Genomic DNA, 18,395 nt, shown 5'->3' with positions numbered 1-18,395 from the left:
CCAGAGTCTGTAATGCGCTGTGTTATAAATTTGTAATTGCTGTACATATTCAAAATCAACTGCATATGGAAAGCTGCCATATTTATATTTCTAGCCCTTAATCTTTCTCCCAAGTTCCACTCACGAAGGTCCAGCTCTCCGCCTGGCACCTTCTTTGGTTGTTTTTCCAAGATTTCAACCCAACAGGCATCCCAAAGTGAATTCCTCATCTTACCCAACAAACTCCCTTCTGTGTTCATACTTTATTGATGGCATTCTCCTTGCAGTCACGTAAAATGATCTTGAACTTTCCCTCTTGCTTCCTTCAACTGCACCAACACATTGCCAAGTCCTGTGATATTTATCATCCCAGTATCTTTATTTTTATCATCCTCATCCCAGGCCCTCATATCTCTCATGGGGTTCATTGCCAGAGCCTCTCCACTGTTTCTGGGTTCACACTCTCTGTGCATTAGCTTATTCCTTCTAAAGCTCAGGCCTGTTCATGCCACTTCTCTGTCTAAAAACATTTAGTGGCCTCCCCAGTGTTTGCTAAACAGAGTCTGGTATCCAAGGCTCGCCGGGTTTTCTCCCAATGCCTTTTCACAAACGCTGTACTCCTAACAAATTGAACTCATTATGTGACATACAGTTTTGTACCTAAATGTCCTGAGAAAGGACATTTAAATTGCCTTGAGATTAGGAACCCACAAAAGTGGCTTATATGACAAAGCTAACATTTTCATTCACTCATTTAACAGACTTTATTAAATGTTTTCTCCTAAAATTGTCTATTTTAGTTTATATTTATTTATTGTTTTATTTATTGCACATGTTGCCTTAAGTGGCACAGGACGAAGGGTTTATAGTCCAAAAAGGATGTAATACGTGAATAGGAGCCACAGGGTTAGGGGGTAGGAATGGGTAAGAGCTGTATGGAGGGTGGGCCGTGAATGATTTGTGATGTTACGGATTCTCCTGCAGTGTCTCTAAAAGTTGAACATGAAACGTTCGATCCCAGGGTGACACCTACATTTCTTCTAGCCATTCGACCATAATCAGTGGTCATGCTAATTAGGATAATCTTTACCTTCGGGACGTTGTCATGAAAGATTAGACTACTCTAATTGGTTTCCCCAAATAGTGGAACCAAACGGTGCCATTTCTTACAGTCCTTTGATAACTGTGAACGAATTCTTTTTTTTTTTTTTCTTTCTTTTTCTGTCACCCTTTTCTTCACCCGGAATGTATCCTTTCAGGAAACACACTCCCAGATTTCATTTCATCTTCATCCAAGAAGCAGATGGCAATCGTGGATAACATTTTTAAAGCAGGTCTCCGCGTGTTGGGCACGTTAAGACGTTGCTGCAATTGAATTCTGGAACCTCCCTCTGAGGCAAATCTTATTATCATCTGCATTTTATCAAGGAGAAAAACCCACAGGTTGGAAGACTGCACAAACTGCCCAGAATTACACAGCTGGCAGACGGTTTGAGATCGGAATCTGGCTCTTCTGATTCCTAGGTACACAGGCTCGCTCAGCCCCGAAAGATTGAGAGGTAAGTCCCTGAATTCATTTTACTTCCAGCTAGGCTGACAAGCCCTGCAGGCAGGCACTGCAATATTTCCACACTCACGTGACTCCGACAGTGGAACTCAATCACTCAAAAAGGCAACATTCTATGCTACCAGCTATAACTTATAAGAGATATACTTTCTGACCACATGAAGTTTACGGTCTATCCACATTCCACTATAGCTATTATCCAACTATATACCTTCCACCTTACCTACTGTTAGAAATCCTTGTATTTCCAGAACAAATAGAATAAGACCTTTTACAGGGCGGTAACTGCGTAGTTCACACCAGAAGTGCCAAAGAGAGGTAGAGCGGAGGGTGGGCAAGACCGGAAGCCAGCGTAAATGAGGGACACGGTGTAAATGAAATGCGTGGGGAGGGAAGGGTGAAGACAAAAAGTGGGGGGATCACATGTCTGGGAGTGCAAGAGGGCGAGGTGAAGCAGGAAACTCAATACCCTCTGCCTCTGCGAGGCAGCCAAGGCGCCCTGTGAAACGAAAAAGGCAAGGCCCTCCTCTGTGGGCCATTCCTTCATCCAATCCGTGGTTCAGAGATCAAAACTTGGGCTGCTATGGAGCACCTCGGTGAAAAAGAAAAGGCTCAGAATTGAGAGAAAGTCTGCACACTTCCCCACTCAAATTAATTCCACTGTTTCCAGTTTTCAGAGAACAGAACAGAATCAGGATGTAAAATGCATGGGTTTTCATCAAGCAAACAGAAACTGTGAATTAGGATCTTCCTTTGTAACTGAGTGTAGTGGTCTTACCATTGGATTCGTGTTTCTCAAGGGTTTATGTCCAGTAGTTTCCATGTCCCAAACTCTCTCTACCTACTCCTTTTGTCTTCCTACTCCTACATTAACCACCTCCCTCTCCCCATGTCCCTCCTTGGACTTGAGAAAACTAAAGACTCTAATATTAAGCAAGTAGTCTAATAATTCATAGTAGCTCTCTGCAAACCGGCAGGTGAGGCTTGCAGTTGTATAATCTAAATCCATCACTGAATGATGTTTCTCTAGTCAATGTTATAAATTGCCAACCGAGAAATCCGGGAGGGCAAAAAAAATACGCTTCAAGCTGCAAAAGGTCTGTAGTATTGAAGGAAAACTCACCGCAACACTTTCCTCCTTTCCCCCTTCATAAACTTTCTAAGTGACCAAAGGAATGAGGTATGGAAGGAAGGGAATATGAGAGTTTGTGTATCTACAAAAGATCCTGGTGCACTCGAGGGCTGTCTGATGGCAGAGTATGAACACACATCATCAGAAAGAGCCTTGAATGAGCAGATCTGTGCATATTATTTCTCAGAGCAATGTGCCTGTTCGTACAAAGCACTAAGACTAGAGGTTAAAGTCAGCATGTGGAACTGTGTGCTCATAAAACATTAAGTGTGTAAGTGTTAAAGGACCAGTAGCCAAAAACAAAGGCCTCATTCCTAAGGCATAGGTATTCTAGCCACTTATTCGAATTCAAATGCAGTTGATTTTCCTTCTGGTGGGGATCAACTTATTAACGCACTTTCTAATATGCTTTCCAACATGCTGTTTTAAATCAAAAGAATCATCTGAATGTTATTTAACAACTTATTTTAACACGGAGATGAATATCACAGAGAATTGTAAAGATGCAGTCGTTTAAATTGTGAATGGGTTAGAATACGTTTTAATGCGACGGTTCTCCAGTCTGTTTTGGGGGGGCAAGAGGTGAGGAAGAGCTTCTGTGTAGGCAGAAATCTCCATCCATCATGGGGACCCTCTGGTGTGCCCTTGACCATTTCACTGTTCTTCTGCAGGATTCAGAAAGCTGAACATTTCCATACCCACTTAAGAATAGCCATATGTTCTGCTCATTGAAAAATAATCTCTTTAATTCTAAACTGCACATTTTGCAAGAGGAATGTTTTCATCACCGCTCTTGATGGTGGAGGGACTGTGTGCATCCCTGCTCTTGATGGTGGAGGGACTGTGTGTGTGTGTGTGTGTGTGTGTGTGTGTGTGTGTGTGTTGAGGGCAGGGTTCGCCAATCCCCAGTGAAATATTCCCATGAAGTCAGTCAGTGTTTCTGAACTACCTCAGGGCGCTATGGCAAGAACTCCCAAGCTCTAGGGTATATGATCAGAAGTGTCCTGAGTATTACAAATTCCGTTTATGTCAGATGATGTTATACATATGTAAATTAACTAGATATCACACAAAGAAAACCCCATCCCACCTGGGATAAGAATTGTGGCTGATCTTTGAAAACTAGGAAAGCGCAAAGTCTCACCATTTCTTAAACTTGTCGCTGCCAACGCGTGTATTCGGTTACACTGCACATCTCTCTGTCACATTCTGCATCAGAGAAAGGGACTTGAAGCCTCCTTTCAAAGTCCCTAAGGAAACCAGAGTATCGAACGATCGAGGGGAACACTTCAGCTAGAAGAGAAACAAAATTCTGTCCTCCTGTCCTTCAAGCCCTGCTTGGTCTCCCCTCCCTCTCTGAGAGCAAACAGCAGAGGATTACCTTCCAGAAAGCTGAACAACAAGCCTGTCACGGCGTAGGTTTGAAAAGACCAGGAAGCCGAGCAATACGGACTCAGGAAAAGTGCAAGGAGGGTGCCCAGGAGTGTTAGTAGAAGTGAAATTGCAACTAGCACCTGGCCAGGTGGGTGTGGCAGGAGAAGGTCGGCGTCCTAACCAGGATACACAAGGACCCCGCCGCTACTCACGCTTCTCCACCGTCCTCCGAGTCGCTGTCCGAAGCCCACTCCTCGCCGATGTCCGGCAGGGTGAAGAACAGGGTCCTGGGGCCAGGCCCGGGGGTCATCCAAGCGCCGGGCTCTCGCTCTCCGGGGCCAGACTGTTGGGTGCTCCGTAGGCTCGCGCCTAGGCTGCCGCCGCCCCCGGCGCCCCCGATGGCCGGCAGCGCAGCGGTGACCCCGCCGGGGCCCGGGGCGGACCGCGCCCAGGTCACCAGGTGGGCGGGGGAGCCTGCGGCGCTGCGGCCGCTGCTGGAGTGGCCGGCGGGCGGGGGCTGCGCTCGGGCAGCTCCCGGGCTACTGGGCAGCGAGAGGGGGGTCCCTGCTGCTTCCGCCGCGCGGCTCGCGACCGAGACCCGGGGGTAGGAGGCGGCGAGCAGAGGATGGAGCGAGGCGGGCGGTGCTCCCCGCGCGGCGGAGGGGGAGTCGGGGGCCAGGGCGGGCAAGAGGGCCGGGGTCGGGGCCGCGCTGAGCGAGGCGCTGGAGCCCGTCCGGCCTGCGGCGGCAGCGCCCCCCGAATGGCCGGAGGAGGCCACCGGCGAGGGGACCGCCGGGGGCGCCGTCGGGGTCTTGAAGATTTTGGCAAAGAGAGACCCCAGGTCCGACACAGCGACCTTCATGCCCCAGTCTTGGAAACGCTGTCCCCGCGGCAGCCTGAACCTCCAGGGCACGGGACTCGGGGCTGCTGGGCTCCATCCACCGCCGCGCTCGGCGATCCGGCTCCGGCTGCCCCGGGCGGGGGCGGGGGTCCTGGGGTCCCCGCACGCCGCCGAGCCCGGGGGGCGCCTGGCACTCTCTCCACGAGCAGGAACCCCTCCCGGCGCTCAGCTCCGCAGCGCTTTAGGCCGACCTGCCCCGACGGCCTGGTCCGCCTGCGGGGTGCCGAGGACGCCGTCTGCGGGGAGCAGCCCCTTCTCCGCCTAGTACTCCGAGACCCCCGAGGGCCAAAGGTCCGGGAGCCCAGGGAGACGAAGTGCCGCCAGCGCCACCGCGGGCCGGAGGGTGATTTGGGCTCCGCCCGCGGGAGCTACCCCCACGGGCCCCCGGGACGGCGCTGGCGGTTGCTAAGCTAAACAAAAACCCTGCTTAGCTCACTGCTAATTGGGCCCCAGACTGCAGCTTGGGGCCGCGGCCGCAATAGACACACTGGCGGCCCTCCTTGATTCGTGCCTTAAAGGAACACCGCAATCTCGCCATCATCCTGGTTCCGAAAGATCTGGAGCTTGTCCAGCCTGATAAGACCAAAGGTGCCAGGATCAGGGAGCCGGCCAGCTCTCTGATCTGAGGGAAGCTTAGTACAAACGCGTGTTCAGGCGAGGGGTCTTGAAACAGCAGCGCCCAGCCTCCCGCCTCAGGGCCATGTTCAAAGTGGGTCAGTGAAGAGGACGTAGGGGAACAACAGCAAGGAAGGGCCTCACCCAAGAACGTGGAAAAAAGACGGGGCCCTGAGAGTAAAATCCATACACCATGTGTGCGTTCACAACATCTATTTGGGTGCACCAAGACATTTTAGAACTAAAATGTTGGGGCACTCAAACTATAATCAGACTGCTTGGATACAAACTCAAAGGCAGATATGAAAGGTAAGAGTTTTTAATTAAGTGGAATACATCGCATTTTACTAAGTCGGAAGAAATCTGTGTGCATGGTAGAGTTGTAAGTATGAGTATCTGCGGGAGTGTGGGGTTGATTTTGAGCGTGATTTAAAAATAAGATGTTGACGGTTTATCCACTAATGTTTAGTGAAGAGTTTCTGTTTGGATCTCAGGAGGTATATTTTCTGATTAGAGGTGGCAAAAAGAGATGAGTAAGTCTGGTAGTGAATACGTTAGCTGATATCCGTGACTCTATACATGAGTCTTTTGCAAGAATCCACAAACTGGATTCTGAACCATGGAACATTTCTATAGTAATGCAAGTTTTTCATCGTCTTGAAGACAGCCGGCCAGTCTTCTCCTTACGATATTCACAACCTGTCATGAGCCCTTTCCTACATCCAACTACCCTGGACAAACATACGCCAGCCCCTTTCCTAACTCAAGATTGTGGTAGGCACGGAGAGGTAAAAAAAAAAAAAAAAAAAAAAAAAAAGGTGTTCTCTTCCCACAATGTGGAATGATCAGCTTCACATCACACGCTAAGTGTAAGGTGAGTGTCCCAGAAAACAAGGCAGGCACTGTAGTCAGCAGTAGCTCAAGCAAGAATAACACATGTGTGCCTGAGAGAAGTAAGAGACAAGGCAGATATGGGTCAGAGTATAAAGGGCCTTGCATGTTGGGAGAGGGAAGCGCATGCAGTTGTCAGCATGAACAGCACCAGCACATGGTGAAGAATGAAGGAAAGAGGGGAAAGTAGCAGACACACCTAGTGGAAACTAGAGGCAGAGGTCTCAGGGTCAAACCAAGCAAACTGCACCTCCTGTGTCATCATGCAATGACGGCAGACGCATCATGGTTTGGGACCATCAACATCTCTCCTACTCTCATTGTTCTTTTGTAGCAACTCATCAGGTGGCCTCAGAGGTGTGGGAGGCCCATCAGAACATTGAACGGCTTCTGTTTTCATTCAGCTCTCATTCAAGGTCGTAAATCTGTGTCCTAAAGATTTGCTGTGTGTTGGGGCACCTGGGTGGCTTAGTCGGTCAAGCGTCTGACTCTTGGTGTCAGCTCAGGTCATGATCTCACAGTTTGTGAGTGCGAGTCCCAAGCTGGGCTCTGTGCTGACAGTTTGGAGCCTGCTTGGGATTTTCTCTCTCGCTCTCACATAAATAAATGTAAAAAATTTTTTTGGAAGATAAATAAAAAGATTTTGTTTATTTCATAAGGATCTTGAGTCTGGTTCACAGAACAATTAAATCTTCAATGCAGGTAGAGATTATTTCTAGAGCATGCACTCTCAGTGTTTAAGCTGCTAATCATCTGATTGAGGCTGAACATATGTACTATAACTTGAAGGGACAGGCAGCAAAGGATAGCCACTGCTGAGCGAAGCCTGATTCAAGCCACCCAGTTCCTGGGGCACAGTACTTGCTTGAGGCCACATCTCAGAGTGAGATGTGAGGCCTCTGAGATATATATATATATATATATATTTTTTTTTTTTTTTTTACACATGGGGGCAGAAACCGTTAGAGACAACACTTCTCCCTCTTGGAGGAGCAACCTTAATATAAACAGTGGGACATTCACCCACCTGTCTCAGCTCTCTAACTTTAGATGTTTCTATGCTTCCATTACTAACCACTTCCTTTCCATGCACATGCTTTTCTTTACGTATGTAGATACCGTTAATAAGACTGCACAAAAGCTCATCCTCTTCCAGAACCTGGCTTGAAAGTATTCTGCTTCTAAGGTGTGTTTACATGCATCCTATCTGTCTCGGTTGAATCCAGTCCAAAAAAGTCCCTAACCCTCAGTTTGTGTGAAAGTGGCCTTATTTGGAAATAGGGCCTTTACAGATGTAATCAAGTTAAGAGGAGGTTGTCAGGACGGGCCCTGATTCAATATGGCTGCCATACTCTCAAGAAGAAATTTGAACACAAACACACAGGGGACACATCATGTGCTGACAGAGGCAGAGACTGGGGTGATGGAGCTGCCGAGCCAAAGAATGTGAAGGACGGACAGCCACCGCCAGAAGCTGGGAGGAGGCGAGGAAGATTCTTCCCTACATAGGTCTCAGAGAGGGCATGGCCCTGCCCATCTAATGTCAACCTCTAGTTTCCAGAACAATGACAGAATAAATTTCTGTCGTTTTAAGCCACCCAGTTTGGGGCACTTTGTTATGGCATCCCTAAGAAACTAATAAGCTATTTGAGTATTAATTAGTGGGGTACTTCACGATCGCAGTATCTTTCTGATATGTTTATGAGCATCTTCGGTGGGGTGCTCGCTCGATAAAGCTGGTCACCGATGCAAATCATGACTTTCTCAAATCTACTAGGACAATGACAGGAATCACAGAAAGGATGGGGTGGGGTGTGTCAGTTAAAGTAGGGGATAAAATATTCTGGCCACCCAGCCGTGCGAGGAAGGCACTATGAATGAACACCGATCCTTTTGTTTGAAGTCCTTTGAAAATGGCCTATAATTGCAAACATGGTAAACGATTCTCAGGAAGACGCCAGGTCTTTTACACCCATTGTTCATCCATCAACAGTCCTTCAGACAGATGTTAGATGCTACCAGGCCTCTCTGTTAATTACCATTCTCATAACATGACCCCAGGTGAGGTACCACACTGATAGAGCTCAAGTGCAGTAATGAAAAGAAATGCAGTAAATTATTGCTTCTAACTGTGGCAGTGGTGATTTTTAGGCAGACTTGATGTGAAAGCAGTGTTCCACGTGCTAAAACTCTTCTGATTATATTGGCTAATTAGGAATTAGACGCCTTGGTTTTCTGGTGTGTATAACAATGCCCGTCTGCATCACTGAAAAAAACATTAGGAAGTTATGACCATGTTGCTATGAAGAAATGTTATGTTTTGGAAACCTGAAGGTTAAAGCAAATAACACTGAGTAATTAATCTGTTTAAGAATTTAAACTGCCATGGGGCACCTGGGTGGCTCAGTCGTTTAAGCTCTTGATTTCGGCTCAGGTCATGATTTCATGGTTCATGAGTTCGAGCCCCGCACTGGGCTCTGCAGTGACAGCACCGAGCCTGCTTGGGATTCTCTCTCTCTCCCTCTCTCTCCGCCCCTCCCTCTCTTTCTCTCTCTCAAAATAAATAAATAAACATGTAAAAAAATTTTTTTTGAAAGAATTTAAACTGCCTCACTTAGCATAACACCAAGGCCAGAATCTGTAAAGAAAAATACAATCAGATTTGATTATAAAAAAATTTAGAGCTTCTTAATAGCAAAAGACATTTGTTGATTCAACAAATAATTACAAAGCACCACAATGGAGACAGTACTGAACAGCAGACTCTGGAACGGGATTCTCTAGGCTCGTATGGTCTCTGCCATCCATCAACACCCAGGCTTCTTTCTGTCCCTTAGTTTCCTCAACTATAATCCAGGGATGAAATGGTTCCTATCTGAAATAATGGCACTTTCCGAGGGTTATATTAATTCACACGAGCTTGGTAACTGAAACAGAGCGTCACACAGGGTAAGCTCTCAGTAGATGTTAATTTTATTATTATCATTTTTTTAACGTTTATTTATTTTTGAGAGACAGAGCATGAGTGGGGGAGGGGCAGAGAGCGAGAGGAAGACACAAAATCTGAAGCAGGCTCCAGGCTCTGAGCTGTCAGGGCAGAGCCCAACACGGGGTTTGAACTCATAAACCGTGAGATCATGACGTGGGCCGAAGGCAGATGCTTACCTAAGCTCCCCGGGCGCCCCGAGATGTTAATTTATATTATACGTGATTTTATTACATGTGATTTTGTTATATGATATTAGTTCTTATCATATAATCTCAGGTTACAATGAACAACCTGAGGAAAATGTGGAAGGAAGTTATAGCTACATTTACTTCCAAGTTTATTCACTTTTGTACTATTTGAATATTTTCGGTAAATACGTATTATTTACTTTTAGGGACAAATGCAATAAAAGAAAACTAAACAGAAAACTGTCTTAATATTCGATTAAGGTGTTCTGGTTTCTAGCAAAGGGAATAATAGTAGAACAAGAACAACTTTCCACTGATGAAGAAGCAGCTTTCGATCACAGAGATTATTAACAGACCGGGACTAACTCTGCTAGGTATGGGAGCATATACAGCACAGTGGAAACAGCAGAGGACAGACCAACGAGCTCAGTTCCCTTTTCAGCTGCAGGCAACAGAGAAAGCCCTCACCAACAGTGGCTCAAGCACGCACAGAGCAAGAAGCCCACAGTAAGCTGCTTCTGAGAATGGTGCCATAAATTACCAATGTCATCAGAGATGGCAGATCTCTTTTCTTTTTTGTTCACTTGCTTCCTGATGGTCCCAAGATGGCACCTTTAGCGCCAATCATCTTTCCCTCAAATAACCACATTCGAGCCCAAAAGGTACAGCTCACTCTTTCATTCTCCCTCTCATTAAGGAGCAAAATACTTTCCAGAAGCTTCTCAAGCTGACCACTTGAGTCTCATTGGCTAAAACGGGGCTAAAAGTCCATCCCTCAACTAATCATCGGCAAAGGGGGAATAAGGGTAATCACGCTTCGCGGTCACAGTACATCCCTTGGTACTCAGTTAGGGGTCAAACCCCAGAAGGGTTTCTTAGGAACCTCTGATCTATAGCTGGTCTGTCAGAAGCACCAGGGACACCCCAGACTGGTGACTGCCATCTGGAGAAGAGGTGTGGGGGAAACAGTCTTGCAGGACTGAGCCCTTAAACTGTAGGATCCGACTCTATCTCCTGGTGGACAGTATCTCCTGGTGGACAAAGCTGAGTTAAATTGTAAGACACCCCCCGCTGGTGTTGGAGAATTGCTTGGTGATGAAGAACACCACCACCACCACCACCACCACTCATCGTAATTGGGTTCTAGAAACTTTTGGGGGTTATATGACCCTTGCCCCTACCTTTCTGCCCGGAAGAATGTATTCTGGTGTTTACCAGCTCAAGACTAACACTGCCCGAGCAACTTAGCCGCTCTGCAATAGAATACGGTCCTAAAAGGATCAGTTAAGGGTACAATTGCATTTTCCTAAGAGGTTTTTGTTTTTTAATTAATATTATTTGTGTTTTTCTGCTCCGCATGCCTCCACCCTGGGTGTAACTCAAGGAGAAAAGAGAAGAAAGAAAGATCATAAGAGAAATAAGACAGAGGGAAGGATGATGGAGGACATCCTGTGTAACTGGTAAATCTGTCCTTAAAGTTGGAGGTGGTCCCAAGGGCCCCCCTGGAATTTGTTCAAAGGCACAATGTTCAAAACATACTGTGCCAGGATGAACCGGGGGGGGGGGCCAGTTTCCTAAACCAAACCCCTATACCACCGCTTAGATACGTTCTCCCCCTTCACGACTCTGCCTTTGTGTTCAGAAATCACCAGGTGCTCCCTCGTGAGTGTGGGATTCGGGGTGGGAGTGGGGGGCAGTTCTGCTTATTCCACACTGTCCTGAGCTAGGTTTGGTATTGGGAGCACACACACTTTAAGGCCAGAAAATACCAGACGATTCACTGGAGAGAGGTTACATCACAAGTCTACAGAATCACCAAGTGGCCAAGCCAGGAAGTTGGACTGTTGTCAGAGAAGTCTAGAGGGACCCTCTGTTTCTTACCACTGCTTAGGTAACAGGGTTTCTCTGAGGAAGGGCGATCTCACTTGAGATCAAGCTTTTCCCATCCAAGAGTGCCTGGCACAGGGTAAAAGTCAACTAACTCATCCTAAGAAGGGGGTGCGTTTAGGAAGGCTGTAAGTTTCAAGATTAGGTCAAGTTAGGCCGAGGGTTAGGTCTCCTTATAGGAGAAGCTGACGCCTGAGCTAACCCCTGAAACTGCATGGTTTAGCTAAGAAAAGGCTGTAGGACAGCGGGGAAAGCAGACCCACAGTCACATGCAGATGGAAATGTGAACGGGCCACGCATGTGGGCGAGACTGTAGGCAGTTCCGGGTGGCTAGACTTCAGGGCCTATATTCACTTAATTCTTCAATCATTCAATCCATAAATATTTTGTGACTATTTACTGTGTGTTGGCGGTGAAGCAAGAGAAGAAAAAGCAATGCCACACACACACACACACACACACACACACACATGCACACACTTAGAATGTAAACTAAGGTTTTAAGTGGGGACTTGGAATTCCGTACGCCATTGTTAAAGGAGTAGCAGCATGTTTTGGAACAGTTATTGCAGAACTGGAGGGGGTTAGAGGGAATTTTAGAGCATCCTGGTTCTCTTTTGTCTGCTGTCTCAAAATTTCACAAAATTTCTGGATGGTAAAAATATATTTCCATGAAGTCAAATGTGTCTCTTTCCTTTCTATGTCCACTGCCACAACTTCAGTCGAACATTTACCGTTAGATTTGCAAAACTGTGTGATGCAGAGCATGCATTCAGCAGGATTTTAACAGGGTAAGTGATAAGAAGGGTTCTGTAATCAAATTGGCTTAGGGACTGCCTCGATAATAAAAAGTTAAATACCTTTCTTTAAAGCAGGACATCTTAGCTTGGTAAAATCCCGAGACGCATTGCATATTTCTGAAAGGAGGACACAGTATGTATAGTGCTTCCCACATTTATTTGGCAGGGGCCCTTTTATGGGATATTATCTTGTCAGACTGGTGAGGAACACCAATTAATACCTTAGATGTAAACAGCAATAGTGGAGACAAGTTTGAAAGACTGGGTAGAGACAGGGTGCTGGAAAGCTTTGAATTCATTTTATTAGATGCCAGGGAGTCACCAGAAGAATTTGTGTTGGGAGCGGCTGACCACAGCTAGCATGTGAGCTGGGCTGCAACGGAAGGTTCTGGGTCTCTGAAGTGACAAAAGCATCCCATGGGGGGGAAAAAAAAAAGAGCCAGCAACCAAGCATTATGCTGCGAAGGCCCAGAGGCCAGATCATACCCCATATCTGTGACATCTGTCCTTGATGTCCCTTCTTTCAACTGTGTTCCGAACTCCTGAGATTCTAGAGGTGCCCAGCCAGCCAGTGGATGAGCAGGTAGAGTGAGGAGAGAGACAAGAGGCCAACACCTTCACCCTCATCAGAGGGGTCTTCCAGAAGACAGACGCCAGCAGGGGAAGTAGAGAACTCATATTGGGCAAGAGTTTGGGTTTTGGTTATCACTACTGGACCATCACAAGTGGTGACGGTGAGGTTGGACAACCCTTTGTACTATCTAAGAGTGTCTGTAAAGCTCTATGACAAGCCTGAGGTTTCGTGCAAATGGCAGAATTTTCTTAAAAAGAGCTTTGAGAGGAAGATAGAAGAACACAGTTTCCTGTTTGCGCCTTACTGAATCCAGCTTGTTCAATGGGCCAGTTCCACAAGTCTCATACGGTGGGCATGAACTGCTTGGCTTGTCCAGCTCCCAACTTTGGGAAACAGCACATGGGTCTATCCACATGGTTCTGGTGGGCGCTTCCAACCACAGGACCCCACCGTCATGGCCACAAGCATGGATGTATACCCCAAATAAGGCCAATCAGAGGCCTTCCCCGAGGTTTTAAAAACTGGGATCACCGATGTGAAACGGGAGCCTAAGAGATCCTGGTTACCCCAACTTCTAGCAGTGCAAACCCAGGTACTAACGAACACAGAGAGAGGAGCAGGTGTGAGGTGTGGTGGCGTTTGAGCTCTAGACTCTAGTTCCCTTCGACAGCTAGTGTTATTCCGGCCCTTTTCCCAGTTTGAGTATAGACCACAAACATTTTCCCTTTTTGCCTAAAGAACTTTGAGTTTCTGGCACTTACAACCAAGTGCTCGCTAAGATGAAAAGATATCTCTGCAAGAAGCCAAAAAGGTAAACGCTTTTGGTAACAGCCAAAAGGCTGTGTTAAAGCTTCTGTGCCAAACAAAACGCAGCCCCTGACAACCCAGAAGCCGGTCAGGCACTCATAGCTGGGCCATGTTATTCTCTGGCCGGACACAAACAACCTCACAGAGTATCAACCTCAGACAAGGTTACGCTGACGCTATAAAATGAGACCCAGGATGACCACTTCGTAATTCTGTATAAGCACAGACAAAAAATAAATAAGTAAGGTCACTGCACCACCCTCCTAATACCACAAACACTCCTCTCTGGGCTATTTCTTTGCTTTATCAATTATAACCTTCTCCTGGTTCTAGTCTCTTCTCTCTCTATAGGTAAGCTTTATTGAGATAACCAGTCACACAATTTCCCCCTTTGTAACAGCATAAAATCTAGAAGGAAACTCTGCTTCCTTAGGCCCTCCCCCAAATCACCCAAGGAATGTCCAAACCTATGGAATAGGTTCATTCAGGCACCTTTTTACTGAGACGCCCCTAGATCTCCATGGTGTGTATGCTTCTTCACTTCAATGAGAAATAAACCCAACTTGTTCAACCACAGGTGTGTTTCTGGTGGCCTTTGACTGGAAGACATTGACACTGTGAAAGCATTCTTATTTTTATTTAAAAATGTTGGCTTCCTATGAAACCATTTGTCTTCCAGGATGTCTGGAAGAGACTTTATTTTTTAAAACATGAAATGGTTGGAAGCTTGCAGAAGGGCCTAAAGAAACCAAGTGAACTACATCTATTTGAATTCTTAAATACCTTAGAAAGTGTAGTGGATGCTGAGATCTCGCCTTCAGGACCCAGGCACCTACCTATTCCTCCAGATTGTTCACTCCTCATACTTCACAACTGATCTCCTCCTTTGGAGTTGCTTTTAGGCAGAGCTTTTTGTTCAAGGGCACAGCTTCCTCCTTGGGACTGCCTGTAGCCAATGCTGATTGGTTGAGATGAGGGTAGAGTGGTCCAGCCCCTTTTTGGCATCAACTCTGTAAGGCCATTCCCTGTGGGGTCTGCTAAGGCTTCTGCTGCAATTGCAGCACAGGTCACTGTGAGCTCTCTTCCCAATCCAGGTGACTTCACTCCCTTATAAATCAGAGCACTCCCCGAATTCTGCTACGCAGACATTTCCATGCGGGAATTTATTTCCTGGGGAACTGACTTAAGATACAAGAGAGCTAAGAACTCAAAACTGGCTGCCAGAAATTCTCACACAGAACCAGGAAAGTTCTGCCACTGAAAATTCCCATGACTCCTGCCCAACGTATACAAAATAGTTTGCTAAATGGGTGGGGCGGAAGTCACGTGACAGAGCCAGTTTCTCCCTTGGACAGAAAGATGGAGTCAGCTTAAGGGAGTCAGGCCCATCAAATAACCAAGACTCATCAAATACCTAGGAATAAACCTAACCAAAGATGTAAAAGATCTGTATGCTGAAAACTATAGAAAACTTATGAAGAAAATTGAAGAAGACACAAAGAAATGGAAAAGCATTCCATGCTCATGGATTGGAAGACTAAGTATTGTTAAATGTCAGTACTACCCAAAGATATCTCTACACATTCAATGCAATCCCAATCAGAATCGCATCAGCATTCTTCTCGAAGCTAGAACAAGCAATCCTAAAATTTGTATGGAACTACAAAAGACCCCAAATAGCCAAAGTAATATTGAAGAAGAAGACCAAAGCAGGAGGCATCACAATCCCAGACTTTAGCCTTTACTACAAAGCTGTAATCATCAAGACGGCATGATATTGGCACAAAAACAGGCACATAGACCAATGAAATAGAATAGAGAACCCAGAAGTGGACCCACAAATGTATGGCCAACTAATGTTGACAAAGCAGGACAGAGTATCCAATGGAAAAAAAGACAGTCTCTTTAGCAAATGGTGCTGGGAAAACTGGACAGCAACATGCAGAAGAATGAAACTAGACCACTTTCTTATACCACACACAAAAATAAACTCAAAATGGATAAAGAACCTGAATGTGAGACAGGAAACCATCAAAACCCTAGAGGAGAAAGCAGGCAAAAACCTCTTTGACCTCAGCCGCAGCAATTTCTTACTCAACACATCTCTAAAGGCAAGGGAATTAAAAATAAAAATGAACTATTGGGACCTCATCAAGATAAAAAGCTTCTGCACTGCAAAGGAAACAATCAACAAAACAAAAGGTAACCAACAGAATGGTAAAAGATATTTGCAAATGACATATCAGATAAAGGGCTAGTATCTAAAACCTATAAAGAACTTACTAAACCCCACACCTGAAAAACAAATAAATCCAGTGAAGAAATGGGCAGAAGACAAGAATAGACACTTTTCCAAAGAAGACATCCAGATGGCCAACAGGCACATGAAAAGATGCTCAACGTCACTCCTCCTCAGGGAAATACAAATCAAAACCACACTGAGATACCACCTCATGCCGGTCAGAGTGGCTAAAATAAACAAATCAGGAGACTATAGATGCTGAAGAGGATTTGGAGAAATGGGAACCCTCTTGCACTATTGGTGGGAATGCAAACTGGTGCAGCCGCTCTGGAAAACAGTGTGGAGGTTCCTCAAAAAATTAAAAATAGACCTACCCTATGACCCAGCAATAGCACTGCTAGGAATTTACCCAAGGGATACAGGAGTGCTGATGCATAGGGGCACTTGTACCCCAATGTTTATAACAGCTCTTTCAACAAGAGCCAAATTATGGAAAGAGCCTAAATGTCCACCAACTGATGGGTGGATAAAGAAGATGTGGTTTACATATCCAATGGAATACTACTTGGCAATGACAAAAAATGAAATCTGGTCATTTGTAGCAACGTGGATGGAACTGGAGGGTATTATGCTAAGTGAAATAAGTCAGTCAGAGAAAGGTATTGTATGTTTTCACTCATATGTGGATCTTGAGAAACTTAACAGAAGACCATGGGGGAAGGAAAGGGGAAAAAATAGTTACAGAGAGGGAGGGAGGCAAACCGTAAGAGACTCTTGGATACTGAGAACAAACTGAGGGTCGATGGGGGTGGGAGAGAGGGGAAGGTGGGTGATGGGCATTGAGGAGGCAATTGTTGGGATGAGCACTGGGTGTTGTATGGAAACCAATTTGACAATAAATTATATTATAAAAAATGGCTAATATATCACCCAGTGTAATTAGCAACTGATGACCAATTGATTACCCCTTTTTTTGTTACTTCCATATGGATTTACATATATATAGGAAAAGAAATAAGTGCTTTAAATCTCCTTCTGTGATATGAGGGTATGCCTGACTGTTTGGACTGTAAAATTAGAAGTCACACTCTCTATTCAACTAGCTGCCACATAAATCTAAGTCATAGATTCCAGGGGAGAATTTTATTAGAACTTCTGGTGTTGCCATTTGAAACCCATCAAGTTACAACCTCAAGACACCTGACTCCTTAAGTCTGAATTCCTCTGCCACATTCTCTGTACCATGGTTCCATCTTCAGCAGCATCCTGTGACCTCCCAACACCAAGATCATGCCTCCCTCCCTTTCATCTTACTGTTCATTCCACCATCTTGCTCCTCACTCAACAAGATCCTACCCATCTTTGAAAGGTCTGATCTTCCATGGAGCCTTTTGTTCAGGTCCATCTTTGACAGCCCCTTCCTACCCGAACTCTTCTTGCGCCATTTTCTACAATGTAGCTCACATCCTGTGTGCCCCATCATGTTTGGCACAGGGCTAGGTTCATGTGGTTGCTCCATGAATACTCTTTTTCTAACAGCTTTATTGATATATAATTTACATACTATAAAATTCACCTGCTTTAAGTATATGATTCAATGATTCTTAGTAAAAACTTACATGGTTGTACAATCATTGACACCATCCATTTTTAGAACATTCTCCGAAAAGATCTCTTACACAACCTTTATTTACTCCCCCTTCCCATCCCTAGGTCCAGACAACCACTAGTCTGCTTTCTGCCTCTAGAGATTTCAAGAAATATTTTTTAAACTCTTGATTTACACATCGTGACCATCACTCACTGTGGAGTCCCCTTTACAAATCACCTAAGGTAGACATCTGAATAATTAAGAGCTTGTTAAATAAATGACATTGAAAATCCCTCCTCCTCACTAACAAGGTGAGAGTATTCACTTCTTATTACAATCAAAAGGTGTCATTTTTAGGTAAAATCTAAACACCTGGATTTGTTTTAAACTAATTTGTTTTAAACTAATGTTGATTCAGCTGGAATTTGTTTTGAAAAACAGCAAGAAGGAGATGGAGTGAACAGATAACATGATGGTACCCTGAGAGCTTTCAAACACGTTACTTCACTTGTGTTAGTTAAACAGGTCAGACAAATATCCTTTTCTGCACTTCCCTTGTTTTGAACCCCAGGGATAAGGACTCCTCCAGAGAACAATTATAAAGGACAGCTTGCCGAAGGTTCAGGATGTTTCTTCCTGTGTAGGCCAAATACAAGTCAAGGCTTACACCGTTGATTAGCTTTACTTGTATTCAGTTCAAGGGTCATCCCTTGTGTATCTTCTTAAATATTAAGCAACTTTAAAAGATTACACTTGAACTCAATTTAAATTGTGGCCATTTGATCAACTATCTTATAAGCAAATAAGGGCATAAAAGCAAAATCACTTCCTGCCCTGCTGTTTGTAGGCCAATGGAAT

General features: G+C 45.3%; 2 protein-coding genes across 4 annotated transcripts in view; both read right to left on the bottom strand.

Annotated features, from left to right (window-relative positions):
• FAM149A (family with sequence similarity 149 member A) overlaps positions 1-5,326 on the bottom strand; it is a 58,365-nt gene extending 53,039 nt beyond the window's left edge. Inside the window, exon 1 of one of the 3 annotated variants that reach the window (XM_019830048.3) lies at positions 4,265-5,326. In XM_019830048.3, coding sequence (XP_019685607.3) covers positions 4,265-4,914 — 650 coding nt within the window. In that variant the 5' untranslated portion in view covers positions 4,915-5,326. The remainder of the gene's footprint in view (positions 1-4,264) is intronic. The other 2 variants (XM_011281393.4, XM_011281394.4) reach the window with 2 other exon arrangements.
• The window catches only part of TLR3 (toll like receptor 3), a 108,939-nt gene that overhangs the window by 6,790 nt on the left and 83,754 nt on the right, over positions 1-18,395 (bottom strand). The window lies entirely within an intron of this gene.

The sequence above is a fragment of the Felis catus genome, chromosome B1 (assembly GCF_018350175.1).
Source record: "Felis catus isolate Fca126 chromosome B1, F.catus_Fca126_mat1.0, whole genome shotgun sequence".
Taxonomy (NCBI): Eukaryota; Metazoa; Chordata; class Mammalia; order Carnivora; family Felidae; genus Felis; species Felis catus.
This window is presented reverse-complemented; position numbering and strand designations above follow the sequence as displayed.